The sequence below is a fragment of the Rhagoletis pomonella genome, unplaced genomic scaffold (assembly GCF_013731165.1).
Source record: "Rhagoletis pomonella isolate Grant_MI unplaced genomic scaffold, Rhpom_1.0 Rhpom_scaffold_00007, whole genome shotgun sequence".
Classification (NCBI taxonomy): domain Eukaryota; kingdom Metazoa; phylum Arthropoda; class Insecta; order Diptera; family Tephritidae; genus Rhagoletis; species Rhagoletis pomonella.
In genome coordinates, this window is record NW_023458561.1 from 70,988,347 (window position 1) to 71,012,279 (window position 23,933).

Here is a 23,933-nt window from a genome sequence, read left to right on the forward strand (position 1 = left end):
TGCCTCCAAAATAAACGATGTTGCTCCTCTAAAGAATTCTGCGAAATGAGAACATAGCTGTCAAACAACAAAAATGACAGTTGAAAGTAAGCGAGAAAAAGCATGCTTCGTACTTTTTGCGGTCTACACGTCTTGCGTCTTTGCGTCGTCACGCAAGCGAGATTTTCCAGCACGTGAAGACGGCCGGTTAGCAAATTGTACACATCGATGGCAAACATCGAAAGTTGAACCGATATTATCGATGTTTCAAAAACATCGATGCATCGTTTGCATCCCTAATAGCACTTTTGTTCTTGGCATGTCTGTAAAATTGCATCTACATAAACAAACCAAAATAAACAATAAATATATTAAGAACTGCACCAAACCTATCATGGGATAATTAGCCTATTGGCTATGGTCTTTTCTACTGATAAATAACTTACCTTTCTCAAATTAGGAAGTATCAAGTGATCAGTTTTCTCTTTGAAAAAAAAAAAAAAACAAAGTAATAAACTAAAGCAGTGAACAGATTAATAAATACCTCTTAATGTACAGCTGAACGTTCTCGTTAAAAAATGGAAGCAAATACCAACATTTTTGAAAGTGTAAGTTTTCTTATTATTTGCTTAATTTAAAAATGTTTTCAGACCATTAGTGGAAAATCTTTTTAGACTAATGGTGGAACTGGAGATTTTGGAGTTACTGAAGAATCAGGTAAATATATGATAAAATTAATAAACAATACTGTATGCAATTAATACTTTTCCACATATAAGCTATCTAATTTTAACAATCGTATTAACCATGGTTCATTTTACACAAATAGCTGGGACTTACCGTTGATTTTTGAAATTTTTTCACGCATTTTCTTCCATACAAGAGTCTCGTTCCTCAACTTTTCTGGATAAAACCCGTGGTACAATAATTACAGGTATCGTCTTCCCAGAGAGCGCATATTCCGATCTGCCTTATTTGAAAAATATCATTGTTGCCCACACTAAAAGGTTTACTGTAAGGGAAAATGGACATTTCTATTCACCATATACCATATACATATGTCGTATTTTTTTTAAACAAACCTTCTTGCAGAGAACTTATTTAATTTGCAAAAGCCCAAAAATAAACATTTGCTTAGTAAACAAAACAAAAATTTTTATTGCTCAATTTATTTCAAACATTTTTTTTCTTGAAAAACCATTTGAAAAACTATAAAAATTTAAGTGAGCGAAAACCAAAAGCAATGCCACTTAAAAGTAAAAGAATCAACATTGAAATGCGTCAAAACGAAAATAAGGGAGCACGAATTTCGATGTAAAGCAAAACTCTCTGGGAAGACAATGGTACAATAACTACAGGTAGTAACTTGTTATGCTGACCTGGAGCACTTAAAACGTAAAAAACTGAACACCCACCTCTTCGTGACCGATTGGCAATTTGATTCGGTTGCCGAATGTGCCATGGTGTTTTTAACCGACTTCCAAAAAGGAGGAGGTTATCAGTTCGTCGGAGTCGGTAGTGTCTCAGAGGTGGTCCCATACTAATCTGGTTAAGATCCGATCAGTGGATCATGAGATATATATATATATATATATTTTTTTTTTATATGAGAGTTGAAGTCGGTTTTTTTTTGCTAAAAATTACTTGTTATTATGATAAACCCATGACATGATAAAAACATTACAAGGTAAAATCCATGATAAAAACATAGTACGGTAAAACCGTTCTCTCAATTCGTCGGCCATGATGTTTTTTTGAAGTTTGCCAACATTTTAAAATCATATAAAATTGAGAGTAAAAAAAGGAATTGGAATGTGTGTGTGAGTTTGTGTGTAAAATTTTAAAATTAAATTGCTTGCAAACGTCAAGAATTTGAAAAATTCCTCTCAGCGGTTCTACCTTCCTATTTTTTTTATCATGGTAAAATCATTAAGAGGCAGTCTGACGTTTGCCAGCAATATAATTTTAAAGCTCGTCGGCGATTTCAAGCATCCGTTGTTGGTTACCCCAGCAACGAGTACATGTGTGAGTGTCGGGTTGAATGTCGGGTGCTTGAAGCTTGCCCGGCGACACTCAAGCTGATGCCAGATAAAACTTTGTAGCTTTGCGTGACATTTATAACTTCGCCAGCAAAGCGCCAGACGCAAAAGGTATGCCACAATGAACGCCAAGAAAGCAATTTTGTACCGCTGTTTTACTCGTAAAAGTTGCTGTGGATTTTATATATTTTGCTTTAAAATTATCAGCAATGTAATTAAGTTTTATGTTTCTGCATGAAAACCCGAATTTGCACGAAACAAAATAAATATTAAACCGGCTGATTGTCAAAGCGCGCAAAAAGATGGGAGTTGGCCATCTTTTCGCTTCGCGCTGCAGCTTCAACGATTTATGTGGCATGCTTTGTGCATTTTCATACAATTCATCTTATCTGTCAAAGCGAATCTGTCACGTAAAGCGAAGCAAAAGTTTTATGTGGCATCAGCTTCAAGCATAAAGCGTCAACACCATTTGCAATAAAATTTCGTAGTGGGCGGACGTAAACATGTCTTCATCGGATGACGATTTTTTGCTACTTGCCACTGCAGTAGTTTTATTAGAAAAAAAGAAAAAAATATTGGAATATGCTTCGCACTTAGTATTCCACAAAGCGGGTAAGGACGCATAAGTTTCAATAAACCGCAACGTAAAATCTTTATCTTCCGCAAACTTGCTCATTTTACATATCACAACAAACTAACACACTAATGCTTGTCAACGCTTTGCGCCACTATCAAACAGACCGCTTGTCAAGCGGTCGCGTTGATGGAAAATCAACACGAGCCGACAACAAGTACGTGTGACACGACGATCTCCGATTGCCTCGGTTGCTGGGGTAACCAACAACGGATGCTTGAAATCGCCGACGAGCTTAAAATTCGAACTCAAGCTCACACACATTCTCATTTTTAATCTCAATTTTATATGATTTTAAAATGTTTGCAAACGTCAGAAAAAAATCATGGGCGACGAATTGAGAGAATGGTTTTACCTTCTAATGTTTTTATCATGAACCCATAATAAATAGGTGCAATCCCGTATTCCTCGGACTCGAACTAGTAAAACTGTCAAAAAATAAAAATTCGCTCAGAGCGAGAGAGTAACATTGAAAAGTACGGGATCGCTTTCTAGTAAAAAATGGTAACCTCTGTCAACTTCAACATAACCTCCAAATTTGGTTGTAAATTTTTGCTTATTTTGTATGTAAACACACTCAGCTCACACATGCAAATAACCAAAAATACTTTCAAATTCATTAGAATCCACTTAAACAAGTAATTAAATACTTTTCAACATAAATTAGCAGAGTGCACTTTTATTTTGTTTACAATTTGGTTGCCAAACACACTACAGCTGATCGTTTGACACATTTACCAGAATTTACCAGCAAAAAATTCTCGGACTAAAACTGGTAACTTCTGACAGAGAGAGAACCGTATTTACTCTCTTTTTTGTCCTCTCAATAGTCAGAGAACCGAGTACGGGATCGATTTCCAGTAAAATCTAACTGATTCTGACTAGTCCGGACTCGTACGGGATTGCACCTAATATTTGTATCATGGATAAACTTGTAAAACTGTCAAAAAGCAAAATTGCTGTTAGAGTAAGAGAGAAAAACCAAAAAGTACGGGAATGCTTTTCGGGTAAAAACTGGTAAAACTGTCAAATACACCGTGCAAATACACAAGCAAATTAACAAAAATACTTACAAAACTTGATATTTCTTCGCTGCGATATATTTAAGAAGGCGAAAATGCAGATAAACTTTTTTTGGCTTATTCAACAAGAGAACCGAGTACGGGAACGCTTTCTGGTAAATTCCTGTAAATTCTTGCAACTTCTTGCGAGTTAGGGAACGCAAGTAAAGCATGATAAAAATATAGTAAGGTAGAATCGCTGAGAGTCACTTTTAAAATTCTTGACGTTTCCAAACAATTTAATTTTTAAATTTACTCACAAACTCACACACACATTTTCATTTTCAATCTCAAGCAACAACAATTTCGAACAATTTCAATTTTTTATTTTCCCTTTTATATGATTTTAAAATGTTGGCAAACTTCAAAAAAAAAATCATGGCCGACAAATTGAGAGAACGGATCTACCTTGCTATGTTTTTATCATGAAGTAAAGTATGTTTTTTCATGGAGAATATCAGCAACACCTTCCTCAAAAAAATTGCCAAAAATCAACGGTAATTCCTAGCTACTTAATTGCATTTCGTTATAATAAAATTGAATGGGCCACAAAACTGCATACTCAGAATATTTATAGAAAAACTAGTTAAAAAGCTGTCCAATTTGCCTATTTTTGTACAAAGTTTGAAACTAATATGGTTTTGTTTTTAGATAACGAGCTACACTTTCACAAAAAATAATAAAAACGTAATAAACGAAAAGAAAAAAAGCCAAAGACTGCTAAAATATCGTCACTGTATGCATTGTTATGATTATACTTGAATTAATCGCTGAATTCCTAAATCCTTCGGCTTAAAATCTACGGTTACTGTTTATTAACAAATTGTATTCAATACAATATATTTATAGTCAGCAGAAGCTACATATTTTTTCTACTGAGTACAACTAGGAAATGTAATTTCGAATGAACTATTTATTTTACATTGAATAAGAAAAATACTAGGGAACAAAGTATTGCAACGCTATGTAGTATGAATCAGCGGTATACTGCTTTTAATACATATTTATGTATTTATGTACATAAATCTGTGGTCATAAGCAATAATGGCCTAAGACGACTTAAGAAAGAATTGAATTATATATGCTATCGTATTATGCAACTAACATTCCATGTGTATGTGACATCCCCATCTCCCCAGCTAGGCTATTTAAAAAGTTATAGACGAACATAACAACATTACAATTCAAATTTTTAAAACGTGTTTTCTCGAATTCAGGTTTTTCGACTTAGGCGGTTATTGCTTTTGACCATAGAAATAAGTGAAAGATTCTTGAGTGATTATAATCACTGTAGTTGATATCAAATTCTACACGGCAGTGTGAAAAATCTGATGGATACTTTTGTGTACGTGTGGTGCTTCACGTCCTTCTAAACATATACGTTTTGGCATACTGCTAGACTGCTTACTCCCCTTGAGTTCGGCATTCAAATTCTAATCATCAGCTATGTATGTGTGCAAACTTTCGACACTAGTCGTCTAAGGGCCGGTTACTCAATGTCTGGTTAACACTAATCTGCGGTGAGACATCGTTATCGACGTTACCGACTACCTGTTGTATGCATGGAGTCGAAGACGTCGACGTTTCGAGACGTTTCACCTCTTGTTATAATTAACCAGACATTGAGCAACCGGCCCTAAAGCTCATAAATTTGCATGCACTCGCAAGTCGTAAAGAAATGCTAGGTATAATGTTTATCGTAAAATGAATATTGGCGGTCAATTTCGGTTGGTCCCATACAAGTTGTATGTGCATGAGAAATTTTTGACAGTAAACTGCCGGCGTGCGTGAATATTAGGTTGGCCTGTAACAGGCGTGCGTAAAAAGCTAACTCAAATTCCAAGATTTGTGTTGCGTGACATTTCGATTTGACGTTTGTGCTCATTTGACATTGTGGCGCGACTATGAATTAAAATTTTGGAACAAGTGCAGAATAGCTCCGATTTTCAAATAAAAAAAAAATATTGTGGTCGATAGAGATGGTTGAGCTGAACATAACGGTATATTTTTTTTGCGGAAACAACAAATACCAAAGTTGTTAAGGGTCAAAGTTCAAATTAAACAATTCTTTAAATCAAAATTTTTTTTAAACGAATGCATGGATTTTAAAAATTTTGATCTCATTTGATAGGAAATTTGATTCCCTTTAATTTGATATAAATATAATCCACCCTAAGTAGAATTCTCCTTTCTGTGTTGCCACAGAAGAGAAGCGAAATTCCTTTCTGCGTACATTAATTCGATTTTTGTGAAAACTAAACAAGGCATATATGAGGTTTGTATATCAAATTAAAGGGAACTATCGATTAAGACCAAAACTTTTAAAATCCATTCATTCGTTTTTAACAAATTTTGATTTAAAAAATTTTTTACTTTGAACTTTGACCCTTAATAACTTTTGCAATTGTTGTTTCCGCAAGAAGAGAAATATACCGTTATACTCACCTCAATGATCTCTATCGATCCCCATATGTTTTTTTTTATTATTTGAGAATCGAAGCTATTCTGCATTTATGCTCAACTTTTGCTCAACTTCTGAAATTTGACAGAAATGCAACTCTGAACGCAAATTTATTTCGGTTACTCAAATGTGAAAAACTTGCGTGCGTGCGTAGAAAAATTTACGCCTGTAATATTTAGTCTGTTCCAATAGCAGTCCGGTTTACAGGATTTAGTCAGAACTTACAGGAAGTCGTTCCTGTTGACATAAAACCTGTAAGTGGGAACACATTTGAGAGAGTAACTGAGCAACTGTTCCTAGTCAGAAGTTGCAGGATTTAGTCCGGAGATTTTTTTCCTGTAAGTTCATGAAAAGTGTCAAACGATCAGCTGATTTACATGTGCAAACAAAAACAGAAAGCGGTGAAAGCAAAGAACCTTATATTTGTTATAAAATGGAAGTAAACAACGAAATATTTAAATATGTATAGATTTTATTAATTATTTAGTGATATTTCAGCCAAATCAGTGTAGTGCCAATGACATATAAACAAACCGTCTGACGTTTTTACAGGAAATAGTGCTTTTTGCGTTCCTATGCACTTCTGCATCTGTTCTCCTTTTACTCTCATTTGAGAGCGTAAAATTGTAGTTTGACAGTTCCACAGGTTTTAGTCCGAAGTTCAAAGGAACAGACTAATTAGTTTGGCCTGTAAATCCTGTAACTTCTGACTAGGAACAGTTGCTCCGTTACTCTCTTAAAAGTGTTCCCACTCCTGGTTTTATGTCAATAGGAACGACTTCCCTTAAAAGTAACGAAATTTCGGATACCCGTATGTATTCGTTACTAATCCAATCAACACCCGTATCTTTCGTATCGTTACTTTACACGATGATGGTGCATATACGGAACATGCGAGTAACGAGATTATTATGTGAGTAACGTTTCGGTACTTCGAGTCAGGGGTTGTATTCGTTATTCAGTAACGAGTACATACGGCTTGCTACAGCTCTAATACAGACTATTAATTTGGAGAGGAAGTTGCAAATTTGTGCTGGGAAAATTTTTGCCAGCAAGAATTTGCAAGCAGGATTGTGGCACATGGTTGCATCAACAGTTCGTTAAATTTAAAAATGAACAATCTTGTTGCGATTTACTAATGAAAGAAGTATGCAAATATTTATTTATTCAATTCATTTAATTATTTCCAAATATTTGAAAGGTACTCGGCTGAAGAAGCAGTATTCGTAATCGGAACGCAGTTGACACCACTGTCGATATAGGAAATGCGACAGTGACTTCCACAAAGAAATTGAAGCGTATGTTGAAGAAAGTCAGAATAAGAAGAAATATACGTATAGGTCCTGTTTTGCTTTCCACCTGAAATAATTAAAAACATTTATTATGTTCGAAATGCAACCGTGCACGCCAGCTGGAAGTGAAGCTTGCAAATGTTTGCTAATTGCTGTTCGCCCAAAACTCAGTAAGTTTCTCTCTTTGGGAGAGTAAGACACCTTATTCTCTGAATTTTATTACTGGCTAATTCTTACTGGCAGATGCATAGCGAACACTCCTACTATCTTTAGCATATCCAATCAGCTGATGAATTTAATTCAGTAGCTGAATAGGTTTAGATCTCGACACTTAACAAGCTCCTGTTTCCGTACGTCATGCGGACTGCGCCCCTCGTATCGGTTGGGCGGTAATGGACGGTAAAACCGTTGGGATTAATTAATAAATTTATTAGATATGCTCTTATTTAAAATATGCGAAAAATTACACTGAAGACGGCAACGCCGAAGCCGGTTTGTCTCCAAACCAAATTTGACAAGGGATGACGAAAATCGGTCCACAATGAATTCGGTGAACAGATTTCTGTGGACGAAAATCGGGACGTTTCCAAAGCATCGAATCCGAATATACAATTTTGTTTTTAGAATAAAAAGATATAACATCTTTTAATTCAGTTTTATTTAAAACAAAATGAAGAGAATAAACGTGAAGAAATTATCGCAAAAATGTATACACACTAGGGATGTTAATTTTTTTTGATTTTTGCGATCCCGGGATTTTCGGGACGTTGTTCATACCATCCCGGGTTCCCGGGATTAAGTTGAAAAATATTTCAATTGTAACAAAACAAAAGACAGTAATCAAATTTATACGATGCAAAAAAACTTAAGTAAACATACATATATATTGTGTGGCTGAAAGAAGTTCATAATACTAGTGCTAGAAATAAAAGAAACGCCGTATTTTAACCAGTTTAGTCTATATTTTTTTTGCTTATTTAATATTTAATTTTTTTTTTTATAAAAGTCGACCTTATTCTACATATAACATAATTTAAATGCGCTTTTAAAAACTTGTACTAAAATTATAAAAATACAAAAAAAAATTGCCAAAATTTAAAACTTTTTACTCAGCATTTTTAGAAAAATTTGGGGTACTCAGTTTTATAGCCAATTAAATTCTTCTTCTTCTTCTTTTTTGGCGCTGTAACCGCCTAAGCGATTTTGGCCGAGTTCAGCAAAGCACGCCAGTCGTTTCTCCTCTGTGCCAACTGACGCCAATTGGAAACGCCAAGTGAAGCCAAGTCCTTCTCCACCTGATCTTTCCATCGCAGTGGGGGCCTCCCTCTTCCTCTGCTACCACCAGCGGGTTCCGAGTTGAATACTTTCAGAGCTGGAGCGTCGGTGTCCATTCGAACGACATGGCCAAGCCAGCGGAGCCGCTGTATTTTAATTCGCTGCACTATGTCTATGCCGTTGTAAAGCTCATACAGCTCATCGTTCCATCGTCTGCGGTACTCGCCGTCGCCAACGCGTAAAGGACCGTAAATCTTCCGCAAAATCTTTCTCTCAAACACCCCAAGAGCCGCCTCATCGGATGTAGTCATTGTCCATGCTTCTGCGCCATATACCAGCACGGGCATGATGAGTGACTTATAGAGCGTGGTTTTCGTACGTCGAGAGAGGACTTTACTCCTGAATTGCCTACTCAGTCCAAAGTAGCACTTGTTGGCAAGAGTGATTCTACGTTGGATTTCAATGCTGACATTATTATTAAAGTAGGATAAAATGCAGTTACAAAATACCGTTGTTTTTCGGAATTTTTATAAACGAAGCTGGGCATTTTCTTCCATATAAACGAATTGTCGAACATACATTGTATGGAAGAAAATGCGTGACACCGCCGGCGAAAAAAATTATAAAAAATCAAAGCTAATTTTAGTCACTTGAAACTTGCATTTTATCCTCCTGTAATTTAATGGGCTATACTTATAAAATTGCGTATCTAGAATTTTTCTAAAAATTCTGAGCAATAAGATTGAAACAGTTTAAAACAAAAAAAAAAATTCAAAACACACCGAGCAAGCAACATACTCACGACACTATGGCCCAAATATAGTAAAACTGCGTTTTTAGTTTTAGAATTTTATAATTTCGAAGGTATGTTAAATTCTAAAATTATTTAAAAAATTCAGTGCAATATAGAATAAAAATACATACCAAATGAAAGAGTAAATTCTGTAGGAATCAAAAAAATTTAAATCTTATAGTTTTTAAAAAGGGGACAGCCCTACTCAGAAAAATAGTGCATTATTACACTTCCAGAGGCTAAGTCTTTTCGTTTGACAGTGACGGTACAGAACTGATGTCTACGCTTATTATGATTGAATATATTAACAGGTGGCAACGCTATTCAAAAAAAAATATATTAGTGCTTTTCTAGAGGGCCAATCCCTTTCATTTGACATCTCATCTTTTGTAATCCAACGAACGGTGCAGATCTTATAGTTTTTTAGATAGGTGGCAACCCTATTAAATTTCTAAGTAAAAAATATCCCTCCACTGTCGATGCAGAGAAAATCTCGTCAAAATCCGTTCAGTAATTTTCAAGATTACCGCCTACAAAGAATCTCGACTTTCCGTTATACTATGTATAGATGTTAATTGTGATAACGAAAGTGCTACTACGTTTTTCCGAAAAATGGTTTTTGGCCGAATTAAGTTGCGTGGGGCTAAAACTTTTTCAGCGGCGTATTATTTTCCTTAATCCTCCTTAAATATGCACTGGTGTGAAATTTTAACGTCTATGATTTTTGGTTTGACCGTTATGAAATATTGCTTATAAACGTTTACAAAGTTTCCTAACAAAAACCAAAATCATTTGTCGAGGTTTTATATTTTTATTTTAATTTATTTTTTATATTTTAAAACCTAACCCTTTGGTTAAAAAAAAATATATATAATTTATTATTAACTTTTATGTTACACAAGTAGTTATAACGAAAACTAATTGGGTTCAGCTTTTTGCCTTCACAACATTCTAAGGAACAAATAATCCAAACAGCAAGATTTATAAATCACAATGTCAATGTTGCCTATAAGCAAGATCTGTCCTCAAAGGGTTAATAAAGAAAAAACTGGAAATCGGGATTCAATCGGTACAAATATCTAAAAGCGGGACACTTATACGTCCCGATTTTTAAAAAAATATTCAGCCGGACAATTTTCTTAAAATCGGTAATGTCCCGCCAAAATCGGTACGAATGGTCACCGTAACAATACATCATATTCCTATCCTGTCGGAAACACAAAGAACCAAAAAGAAGTTAATACATACATATATTGGTTTGGGATCCCGCTGAAATATTGATTTAAAGGGAAAAGGGCCTATCCTGATTTAAGCTACTTTAGAAAATCGGCCCAATTATGGAAAAAGCCAAATGTTCCATATTTAAATTGGGCGCTACTTGTATCAACTCACGTCGAGCGCACGTTCAGGCTGTGTTAAAACCTGTTCTGTTACAAAAAAATCAAGTTGTAAATGAAGAAAGTCGATGGATAAATAAAGAAGTAATAATTGATCATACATATGAAAAAGCGCAAAGATTTTTTTAATGAAAAATGAGCAGGATAGAATGTTACTCATACGTAATATGACCAACTATTTCACAGCTCAAAGAAGTACAGAAACTGAAAACCGAAAATAGTATGAAAGTAATGAGAAAATCGTAAAAGCAGAATATGCGAAAACGGTAACAGTGTACCAATTCAACAAATAAATTTTATTAATAAAAAATGAATATTATTTATGTATTATTCTAAGACAAGGCGCTTATTCCCAGCGAACAACTAAACGTACAGAGACAAGTTCATGGATCACAAATTAAAGTGCCCGATCTGAAACTTTGCACGAACATTTCAGATTTAAAAATTATTAGGCCACTTTTGAAATATTTGCATGGAAAAATGTTTAAAGTTTTTCATTGAACAAAGCATTGCTACGTTCATTTCAATAGGCAGCGCAACTACGGAGCGCTCTCAATATGGAGTAAAAAAGGACGCCAACAGCAACACCTTGAACTTGTGAATGCCGATTTCTCGTTCAATAAGCGACTGTGAATAGTTTTTAATCGCACATCCGTCTACAACTGTTTGTTTGTAGAGGGATGAGCGACTATAAACTATTCAAACTCATTTTTTGAGTGAGCAAACGACTTTGAAAATATCACGGATAATCGACAATCGACTAATAGTCGTTTATCTACTACTGGGGGATGATTATTTTTTCTATCAGTTTCCATATTAAGTACAAATAAAAAAATAATGTTTCACATAAATTGCTTTCTTAAAACTGGCTATTAATGTGCCTTTGTCATCGTCCAGTTTCCTAAGTTAAAACACTATCAGCTGATTGCCAAAAAAAGCTTACAGCAGAGATCACCTGTTTTTTGGCATTTACTCTAACCTATCTATCATTCTTGAGACAGATGCAATTACATACACATGCATCGAAAAAGTGACGCAAATACATATCGTGTAAAAACACAGTCAGTGTCAAATGAATGTGTACACCTTGCTCCAATATAATATACACAATTATATTCATGAAAAATTTGTTTCATTAATTATTTATGAAAATATAGTTCATTCTATAATATATACTATGTAAATCAAAATTTCACACTTCATATAAAGTTCACACGCAATTTATTCAGAATTTCTAGAAAATGTTCGAGTATGCAGTTTTGTAGCCCGTTCAGTTGTTGTAAAGCAAGTAGCAAGTTTAAATGTATGATCAAAATCAAACTTGTACCTTGTTTTACTACAACTGAAAGGGTCTACAAAACTGCACACTCGGAAATTTTCAAGTAATTCTGAATAAAAATTTTGAAATTTCTAAAAAAAAATTTGGAACGAACTATATTTTCATAAATAATTGATGCAAACAATTTTTGATGAAAATATTTGTGAATATTAAATGTATTAGAACACTGGCTGTATATGTTTTTTTTGTTTGTAGGTTGGTAGGATATTATAGCATAAATTTAAAATATTACACATTTAGTGAGACAACAGTTTATCAATGCCCAAATGTCAGTTGCGTAAAATGCGTTTTCCGCGCTAGTTGTTTTTCGATTGCTATGAAGATTTTTACCTGCCTGAATTTACGGCAATTTTTGGTGCCAATTTCTGATCAGTACTGCTGTCAGGGCTGCCATCTATACTTAGCTATGAAGTGCCATATTGAGGATAAAAAAGTGCCAAAATGCGCCAAATAGAAAAAAAAAATGCCAAAAAAGGTGCCATTCTTTTTAATTCTTCCCATTTAGCATTAAAATTAGAAGACACTTAGACGTTTGTCAAAAAATGCGAAAAACTATTTCGTAGCACATGTTAATCATATGGGCAAGGGAGACTTTATTTTAAGTTTTTTTTCAACAAATTATAACAAACATTTGCTGCAGCCTTTGCTTAAACGTAAATAAAGCTCTGTGTATATTTTTAGTGCATAATTTCTAAAATGCCAATTTTTGAGTTTTGTCACTTTTGAAGACCGTGTGCGATATGTATGTATATGTACATATATCCGCGGGTGTTATGGAACCTATTATATAGATAAACTAGCCAGAGAATTGCACAATTCTCAGCAACGGGAACACCCAAGAACAGGATGCTGTCCGTCCAGCATTGGTTGTCCCAGGATTTAAGCATAAGCAATACACCATTTATTAACGAGAAGTTGTTCATTGGCTACATAGAAATAACTGGCGTTCGAAACGGGTTTCTCTGCAGATGGCTAAACAACTTTTTGTACCAGAAATGTTGTATCCTTTGCTCAAATTTTCACGTAAGTAAAATTAATCCGTTTTTCAATTAAGTTTTTAATGCACAAAATTTTATGTAAAAATTATTTGTCTCCCCAGAAGTGAAAACTTTAATTTAGAAATGTTAAATTCATTATCATATCACATTATTTACACACACATGCAGGTATGTATGTACATTAGGGTGGTCCAAAAAGAGCAAAGTCTGAATTTTGATGCTCTCACCTCTAGGATTATTCCATGATACAAAAAAGAAGGTAGTTTCATTGTCACTTTTCGGGCGCGATATTAACTACCTGACAATTATGCAGATTGTGACATTTCGTGCTGCCATACCTAATCCTCAACAATCATTTATTTCTTGTAAAAAAAAAAAAATTTTTTTACAAAATTAAAAGGAAATTTGTCTTCGATCTGAACAATAACGAAAATCGAAATTCATACATCACCATATTTGAAAAAACAACCAATCAACTTTTTCTAAAAAATTGGCTATGATTAAGTTAGTTTATTCTAAAGCCAGTCACCGAAAAGGATTTGGGTGTGCTTTGCAAAGGTAAGGCTTTAATTTCGGTGCTTCCTGCTATGATAGATATTATTGTTATGGACGATAGGAGTTACTGCCGGTTGAACTGGCACCCAGAGTTTGGAAGTAAGTAGTTAGAGGGCTGCCCAATGCCTTAAGTGCAGTTTGCCTGTCACCTGTCACTGCAAATACCTTAGCCTGGCCCTGTGATTCCGGGCTCAGTGCTGGTATTAAACCAGCAATCAGCCTCAGGGAACTAAACATTATAAAATCTATTCAACAAAGGTAAAGGTGGCATACTATCCTGTGGCATTGAAAAGACACAAGTGTTCAGATTTCTGCCGCTACCAATTTCCGCCTTGCCCCACTCAGTGTTATACCAGCATCCGTTTCTTTTTAGTCTGCAGGTGGCCTTTAAAGCTTTCCCACGTATGAAGACACAAAGTGACTGTAAGTGCAGCAGTGCATCAAGAGCGGCGCCACGTGTTGTAGAGAAAGCTTCCGTACAACACACGCCAGTAGTCCTTTGAAGTTTTGCAAGCCGACTTCCCACGCTCTTGATTGAGAATCTGCTCCACCATACCTGTTTACATTGCCAAAATGCTGCCAATTCTTTAGAGGTTTTGTGTTCTACGTTAGATTTTCACGACAGTTTTGTATCTTGAATTACTTCTAGATACTTCACTTCGGAAGAATTCTAAATTGTGACTCCTTTAATGTGAGGCAATGAGACCATACAACCTTCTCCGAAGCCTGTTCCGGACTATGTATGCTTTAATGACGAAATATTTATCAATACATCTTCTTCGGACTATTAAAAAAAAAAGAGTTTTGTTATGTAAATTTATTTATTTGGTTTAAAATGAAATGAAAAAAGCTTTTTAATAAATAAATGTTTCAAAATTGGATTTTATTTTATTTCTTCATATCTGCATATCTATATTATTCAAAGGATCTTTTAAACGCTTGAGAAAAACGTTCAAATTTGATTATCGAGCACATCAACTTGCTATTTTTTGTATATATGTAAGTTTTACTCTTTTACTAAATCCCAAATATTTAAAAGAAAATCTCCCCTCTCAAAAAATTTCAATGTGGCAAAGCTATGGTTAATGTTTGCATCTGGAGAAATGTCAAAAATCTGCTTTATAATCAAAAAATAGTAGTAATGAAACTACCTTCTTTTTTGTATCATGAATTATTCTATATTGAAAAAATATACTCCTATTTTTTATTTTAAAATTATTAAGAGGTCGTTGAAAACGCTCCAAATTTTCCATGTATTTTATATGGGGGAAAAAATATGCATACTTAGAAATGGTATAGAATTTTTGAAAATCAATATTTTCGATCGAAAAATCTCTGTTTCTCTCCAGGAGACTTCCAATAATAATACCGAATTGTTTATTTAACTATTTTTTAATACTAAAGACGTTTTATTGGTCTCCGCCATCGCATTTTCTGGAGTTTTTGGTGGGCCTATAAAGTATAGTTACTATGAAAAAGAGAGGGGGTGAGAGTTTACAAATTCCGAATTTACTTTTTCACATCCTTATACTTACATACATATCGTCGTTTAAAGTACAAAACCGCGTATGTGAGGTTGTATAAATTATTTTCCAGAGAGTAATAAAAGCACTCATATTCTAAAATGGTTCTCTTTTTTATAAAGCAGTCGCATTTCTTTCTGGCTAGTATATTTCAGGACGCATGGATAAGGATTGGGCCAAGAGTTTCTGTAATGGAATCCAATTTTTGGCAGCAAATTTCAGTTACGCGGTTTTGCTGAATGACGATATGCGGTTTTGTACTATAAACGACGATATATATGTATGTATGTATGTACAAATGTAAAGCATTTGCCAGAAAGTGAATAGGGCAATGCGCTCATAATAATGTACAATAAGTTATAATGCAAATATTGTAGAATAACACACCCCACCGCAGATTATTTTGCTACTCGGAACAAATTATACAAAGTTAATTTCTTGTTAATAAGCGAATTTGTATCGCTATCACAAATCGCGAGAGAGCTCTGCGGGTTAAGGTAGATTAGCTATTAGCAGTCAACTTTAAGCTGATTTTGAACAGTTCGCCTTCTTGTTGGTTATTTACAACTCAACACTCCAGCCGAGCGGTGGTGATATCGCACAGTGCCGTATCATATAAATACATACATACATACCTTTATGGTATTTGTTCACATAACCTAAATATTGAATTACTGCCGCGATCGTTAACGACAGTTTAATTGCTTTTTTTTTGCTGGCATCATTGTAAATATGACAGGCGCAGACGGTAAATATTTGTACTTTTTTAAAACCATTATATGTAAGTGTGTATATCAAATTCGTTAACTGATAGATATGCAGCACTACGTACATACTAGGGATGTTAATTTTTTCACTTTTTACGATCCCGAGATTTTCGAGATGTCGTTATCTATCACAATCCCGGGATTTAGATATTCATTAGTTTTCAACAACTTAAATCGAAAAAATTGCTTCTATATTGTTTTAGAAGCTCTGCTACCATAGAACAAATAATAAATAAATGGGTTTGAAACCTTTTTTATTTAAAGGGCGTTTTTATTTTTGCTCTCTGACGTCGGGATTTATTTTCAAGAACTTTGTAATTTCAAAGATATGATTAATTCCAAAAATTATTTAAAAAAATTTTGCAATGTAGAATAAAAATATGGGTACCAAATGCAAGAGGAAATTTCTTTAGAATTAAAAAAAAATTAAAATTTTTTGGATTCACAAGGACGAATAGGTATTTTTTTTTAAACTGATAAAGTTAGAAGGACGAAATTCGAGGATGTTTTCGAGTTTTTATAAGTCCTTAAGATATAATTTTTTCAAAAGTAAATATTGCAAAATTTCAAGGATAAAATTTTAAAACGACATTTTCAATACTTACCCGTCCTTATGCACCAAAAAATTTCATCTGTTTAAAGGTATCCACACACCTATGCGATTCTGTCGGTGCAAATCTGTTCCGACAAAAATTACAACAATACCGACCATAGTTTGAAATAAATGAGGAACCACGCACTGTACGATTTCGCTGCAGCGATTTATTCGCACATTCACAATTCACGTAAGAAAACGAAACATATTTGATGTAGAAAAGTTAATAATTTTATTTTTGTTGAAAAAAATTTTTTGTTTGTCTATAAATTGACAGTTTTTTACTGCGATAAAATCGCACAGATGTGTGCGTACTTGCGCCTTCGAGGCAGTAACGTCTATAGCATCAAAAACGGTACGAATTCGTTACGAAAGAATCGCGTAGATTACTATCGCACGGTATTCTACATATGTATGTATATTGAGCTAGACATTTATAAAAAAATATTAATTATCAAATAAAAAAAAATATGTATATATATAGCCAACACTGGCGAAGGAGATTATTTGCCAAAAATCCCGGGATATTCAGAACTTAAAATGACCGGGAATCCGGGATTAACATTCCTAGTACATCCATACGTATTGTATTGTGCATTCTTACGTATGTACATACATACATGTGTACATGTCGTCCACGTTCTTCAAAAGTATATGTTCTGAAAATTTTAAATTTTTCACGTTTATCCAGTAAAATTTAAAGAAATTTTTCCAGTTAATTTGTTCCAAAATACTATGATTCAATAATTAAAGGTTTGCTCAATATTGACATTAGAGTTTTGACACTCCCTTAACTCCCTTACAAAAGCTTGCACACACACACACGAACCCACACACACTGCCTTGCTAAGGGAGCCGATTCTGTCAAGAGGGAGCGAGAAAACTGGGCCCGAATCGTCACATACGATATCGTATTACTTGTCACGTAAAAACACATTTTTCGGATTATGACATACGTGAACGTACTCTTTACCCCACTCAGCTTATACGACTGACGGTATCACGTAATTTTCTTTCGTATGGCTTTCGACCCGTGAACGGATGTGACGGTTCGAGCCCTGCTTTCTGAGCAAACCTTTTATTATAGAATCATGCCAAAATACCACAGTATGTCTTTAAGATGAGCTTAAAATTTGTTTAATTTTCTGACAAACGGAAATTTTTAGTTTATCGCAAATTTGCTGCAAGAGGGTCGATATGTTCTAAGAGAAGTATAGCTGCGCACACGTAAGCCGGATATGCACATATGTATGTAATAGGGATGTTGCGAATGTGGAATTTTAGACATCTGCGGATGCGAATGCGGTTGCGGATGTTAAAAAGCTAAAGAATGCGGATGTCACGTATTTTTAAGAAATAATTTAGATGGATAAATTAGGCGATTTAGGTAAATAAAAAATGGAAAGGTTAATAATTTTTAAAAAGTTTTGTCCCAAAAAAATTCACCCGAAAATTTGTATTCCGCCCATAGGAAATATGTACATGAAAACCAAAAGTAAAAAGTAAACCGGTTCGGGTAAAATTAAACTCATGATAAGACTGAATGTTTTTTTAGTACTTGAATTTAAAAATTGGAACATTGTACTTAATAAAAACTTTTCGAAGGGTCGTAAATCCAACCTGCGCCTCTATATAACTACTCGCTCGAGGCGACAAACTTGAAACTTGACGAAAATTGTAAATTCTTTTCGATTGACACTGCACCCGTTGATAGGACTTTCAGTTATATTTATTTATTTTTATTGCGGTGCAATAATTACTTTTTGAGAATTTCATCGGGGTTGCAAATGTCGGATGTATCCTCGTGACTTGCATCTTCACTATCTAGCATCATGGCACAATCGTTGTTTACGCAACGTTTTTTTTTTCCAAAGAATTCTTCATTCTCATTCTTTTTGTTGTTTCGGAATTTGGAGAACCTGTCACGTCATCAGCGTTTTTCGATTTTAGTTTTTGTAATTTTTGTCATTTTTAATGCTTTCTTCTGTGACTGGTTAGATATACGTCTGTGCGCTTGGACAATATTCCATGGACCGAAAATAACAGTTATTTTTTCCGAGTTAAATTTGGCCTTATATTTTTTATTCAAAAAAAAAACGTCCTATCTGAATAATAAACAAACCGCTTATCCAAATGAAACAAATTTGGTATCATATGAAAGAGGACTGAAATAGCTTTTATACAGAAATAACGAATGAAGGTTACCACCTCTATTTATATTTTTTTATAACTCAATACTAAAGAAATTCATGTAAATACATACCTGACCCAATGTTTTTTCTATGGTAATTAATTAACATTTTTTATTGAAATATTTTTCAATGTGGGGCTTTCCTCGTTTAGACATTTCAGTTTTAAAGCTATTTCAGTCCTCTTTCATTGGATACCAAACTAGTTTAGTTTGGATAAGCGGTTTGTTTATTATCCGGAAAGTACATTTATTTCGGAATAAAAAATAAGTTTAACTCGTAAAAAAAAAATAACTGTAATTTTCGGCCCCTTCAATATTCACATTCGCAAAAGATCCGCATTGATTTTTGCGAATGCAAATGTTAAAATTAATGCGGAAGCTCCGCGTAAGTATGTCTGTATGTACATACAAAATAAAATGTAAATACATTCATACATATACATACATATCTCAGATTGCATCAGAAAACACTGAGGTAAATTTTATTGTTTATGGAAGCATTTGACAAGTGAAAAATTAACTGAGTTTTTTGTGGATGCCGATTGTGATTGTTTTTGTACAAGCAGGTTTATATATTCATACATATATGTATGTATGTACAATAGGGCGGTCCAAAAATGCATGTGAAAAAGTAAAGTCGGATTGTTCTACATCGAAAAAAATATACCCTTATTTTTTTTATTTTTTAATTTAAAAAATATTTCGAGGTCGCTCAAAGCGCCCAAAGGTTTCCATGTATTTTATATGGGGAAAAAACCACTTTTCGTAGAAATGGTATAGAATAGTTAAAAATCAATATTTTTCTACCAGAGAACTCTGTTTATCTGCAGGAGATTCCCAATAATACTACCCAATTGTTTGTTTAACCATTTTTTCATTGCAACTATAATTTATAGGTCCGCCAAAAACCCACAAAAAGCCCGAAAAATGCAATGGGGCGACTAATAAAAAATCGTTAGTATTAAAAAATTGTTAAATAAACAGTTGGGTGTTATTATTGAAAGTCTCCTGAAGAGAACCAGAGTTTTCCGATCGAAAAATATTGACTTTCAAGAATTCTATACCATTTCTACGAAAAAATGTCAAAACAAAAAGGCGACGGCAATATTTCTTGTTTAAATTGTTTTGAAACCGCCGCACAACACCGACTTTATCGACCGCCGATATGTGCTGAAAAATTTATACAATTAATAAATTTGCATGGCTTTTACATGTTTAGATGGATATACTTAAATAAATGATTGTCTTCATTGGTGCAACTAGGCGAACTGGTGCAAAATTAGTTGCTTCCAGATTTGATTTAACCTTGTTGCTTATTCTTAATCTATTGTCTTCATACATACATACATACATATGTTAATATGTACGTACATATTATGATTTTCAGCCGGTTTATACGAGCAGCAATTTCCCAACTTGCGTTCAACAATTTCCAACAGTAGTAAAAAACTCTGCCGATTAACTACGATAACAAGCAAATTTCCAATACTAAAATGGCTACCTAAATACCAGATATCGTTTTTATTCCGCGATGCTATTGCTGGATTCACAGTGGGTCTTACGACTATTCCACAAGCAATCGCTTATGGTGTCGTCGCGGGCTTACAACCCCAATATGGACTTTACGCGGCATTTATGGGCTGTTTTACCTATATTATATTTGGTTCTTGCAAGGACGTTACCATTGGTAAGGAAGAGAAAACCAGCTTTTATGCGAGAGATTAATAATTTATTTTATTGCTTATTTAATTATTTATGTAAATGAATGTATTTAGCCACCACTGCAATTATGGCATTGATGGTACATGATTACGCGATTATAACACCGGACTATGCCATCTTGATATCCTTTTTGGCGGGCTGCATTATATTGCTGCTAGGCATCTTTAATCTGGGCGTGCTTGTGCGATTCATTTCTGTTCCTGTCATCACGGGTTTCACAATGGCAGCAGCCTGCACAATCGGTAGTGCACAAATCAACAATCTCTTTGGAATGAGCAGTAAGCAAGCAACTATGAAAATTCATTAAGAATGCGCCAGGGGGGCATTAACACATCCTTTACTTTATAATCATATCGATGTCCTATTCGTAGTTTCAATGAGTTCAACTATGATTGATTTGTGTAAATCATACTGTAACTGTCTCGAAGTCACGTAGCATAAATTCGACTTATATTTAGCCGGTTTTATTGGATATTTAAAAAGATCATTACCTTTAATTCCGTATGCCACACAACTAAATTAAAAGGCAACTGCAAGTATATTTTCAATCCTATATTTGTATTTTAGTTCTTTTCAATGCAGCTTTGGAAGAGCACTTTATATGTACAATATAAATGAAGAAAATACTTGTTTACTTCAAAGGTCCGTCGAATCAATTAATTCCATCGTGGAAACATTTTTTTACACACCTCACATCAATTCGTATGAATGACTCTTTACTTGGCGTATGCAGTCTAATCTTTCTTCTATTGATGAAGGTAACTCAACACACATTATTTTTAATCCAACCATGCACATACATACTTATTACAAAAGTGTCAACTTTTTAGGAAGTAAAGAATATACCCTACGGAAACAAGACTTTTTGGAAGTATATTTCCCTGTCTCGCAACGCCTTGGTAGTCATATTTGGAACGTTTTTGGCCTACCAGTTAAGTCGGGATGGAGCTGAACCTTTCAGAATTACTGGTAATATTACAGCAGGATTGCCACCTTTTCGAGTGCCTCCCTTTAGCACATACGTTGATGGAGAGGAAGTCGCTTTCTCGGATATGATAAGCACAATAGGCTCATCATTAGCATCAATACCTTTGGTAGCGATTCTAGAAATAGTAGCAATTTCTAAAGCATTCTGTGAGTATATTTTTCATTCTGTATTGATAGCATAATATCTAGATTTGTACATTTGGCCGGGTCGAATGGGTTTTCAATGGAGAAAAATAAACGCTTTTTAAAGATTTTATAAGTAATAGTGATATTAAGTTACCTTGGCTCTAAATAAACAATTGTCTTACAAATTTGGAAATTTTTGAAAATTTAATAGTTTCAAGACGATGTGAAATAAATAAATAATCACTTATATATCAAATTAAAGGTTATTAAGTTTAGTATATCAGGTTAAAACATAATTTTTCAAAAAATGTATCCGAGTTGTGTAAAGATTTTTGGAGCTTTGTACTTCAGTACTTTACTAAAAGAACCATGGGTATGGCCTGATTTCGACAGTTTCCAAAATTGCGATAAATGAAGTCCAATGCGGGTTGCCCGAAATTAGGTATCGTAATTTCATTCCTTATTAAATCTGTGTTAAAAAAAATTGAGCAGAATTGCTTTTTTATTCACAGATTATAAAATAATGGAGGATAAATGTAGGATACATAATATATACAGATGATTAAAACTTATAGTTATTTTGGACTTTTGTTCATTCGAAAAATTTTTTCTGAAAAATAGAAATGTAGTTTTAACGATTAAATTGTGCTTTTTTTAAGAACTATAACAGTCAATTCCTTGGCGTAAACCAGTGCTTGTACGCAAATGCATTAGTCCTGGAATAATCTTCGAAACTTCTATCAAATAATATGAAACCATTAATACACATGTTATTAATAATACATCGTCACTACACACGTATAAAGGCGCGCTACTGTTTTGACGGCGAAAAAAGGCGCGTAAAAAAAGTTTGCGAAAAAAGATGCTTATGAAAAACTTCGGCGAAGTATGTTAAGAGTTTTTGACGCTGAAGTTTTTTTATGCGTCTTTTTTCGTTCTTTCGTCTAGTGACGACATGTTCTGGAAATTTGCATAGGGGGCACAAAGCATCTCGAGCATTAATTACGTAATCACCAAATCTGCTTAATCAAATAAAACTATTTTACAAGCACGCACTTGATCTCATAAAATACCTTATCTTTTTTTTCAATTTTACTAATGAATTTCAGGAAAATACCATTTACGGCCCACCCCCCAAAGTAACCAGATATTTATTAAAATATGCATATGAATGCACAGATTACTTACTATGTGCATATAGTATGTTTTAAGTAATTTAATTTCTTTACAGCCAAAGGGAAAATTGTTGATGCATCTCAGGAAATGATTGCCCTTGGCATGTGCAACATCATGGGCAGTTTTGTGTCATCTATGCCGGTGACAGGGTCATTTACAAGAACAGCTGTAAATAATGCTAGCGGCGTTAAAACGCCCTTGGGTGGCGCGGTAACTGGTGCAATGGTATTGATGGCATTGGCTTTTCTCACTCAAACATTCTATTATATCCCAAAAGCGACGTTGGCATCAGTCATTATTGCAGCTATGATATCTCTTGTCGAACTTAAGAAAATTCCCGATATATGGAAATCAAAAAGTAAATATATACATATATCGTTACCTTAATACAGAAAGGCCTCTTCTCACATTTTTGTTCCTTCAAACATAGTTTGAAAATTTAGCGAAAAGCAAGGTTCTACAGTTGCGAATTTCGTCGAAGTGCTGAATTTTATTAAACATAATATTTTATCTAACGCTATAATATTTGGTTGCCATTTCTACTAGATATAATGTGAGCTATTTGACAGATTTTGTATAAATCTGGATTCGAAATATCAAAATGAGTTAGGGCCTTTCTATATTAAGGTAATGATATACACTAAAAAAGAACGTACGTTACTTGTACATTTCCTCATACATATCTACATACATATGTATGTATTACTTTTCATTTTAGGACAAGATATTTTTCCGTTTATAACGACATTTTTTACATGCCTATTCTGGAGTCTTGAGTACGGAATTATTTGCGGTGTAGTTGCCAATATTTCATTTATACTGTATAGAAGTGCAAGTCCCCAAATACACATAGAAAAGAAAAGGGTAAGCCGGATTTTCCGAAATCATGGCATAAATGATCCGATTTTATATTTTTTTTTATAGGTTTATAACTATGATATATGCTTTGTAAACGTCAAACAAAGGCTGGATTTCGCTTCTGCTGAGTATTTGAAGGAAAAAGTTGTCAAGTTTATGAACGAA

At 34.1% G+C, this 23,933-nt stretch overlaps 1 protein-coding gene across 1 annotated transcript in view; it reads left to right on the plus strand.

Annotated features, from left to right (window-relative positions):
- The window catches only part of LOC118743500 (sodium-independent sulfate anion transporter), a gene marked incomplete at its 5' end in the record, with an annotated part of 56,561 nt that overhangs the window by 27,641 nt on the left and 4,987 nt on the right, over window positions 1-23,933 (plus strand). The window contains 7 exon segments of the mRNA XM_036476222.1: window positions 20,287-20,586; window positions 20,675-20,899; window positions 21,264-21,379; window positions 21,452-21,755; window positions 22,966-23,268; window positions 23,629-23,774; window positions 23,835-23,906. Of these exon segments, the coding sequence (XP_036332115.1) occupies window positions 20,287-20,586; window positions 20,675-20,899; window positions 21,264-21,379; window positions 21,452-21,755; window positions 22,966-23,268; window positions 23,629-23,774; window positions 23,835-23,906 (1,466 nt within the window).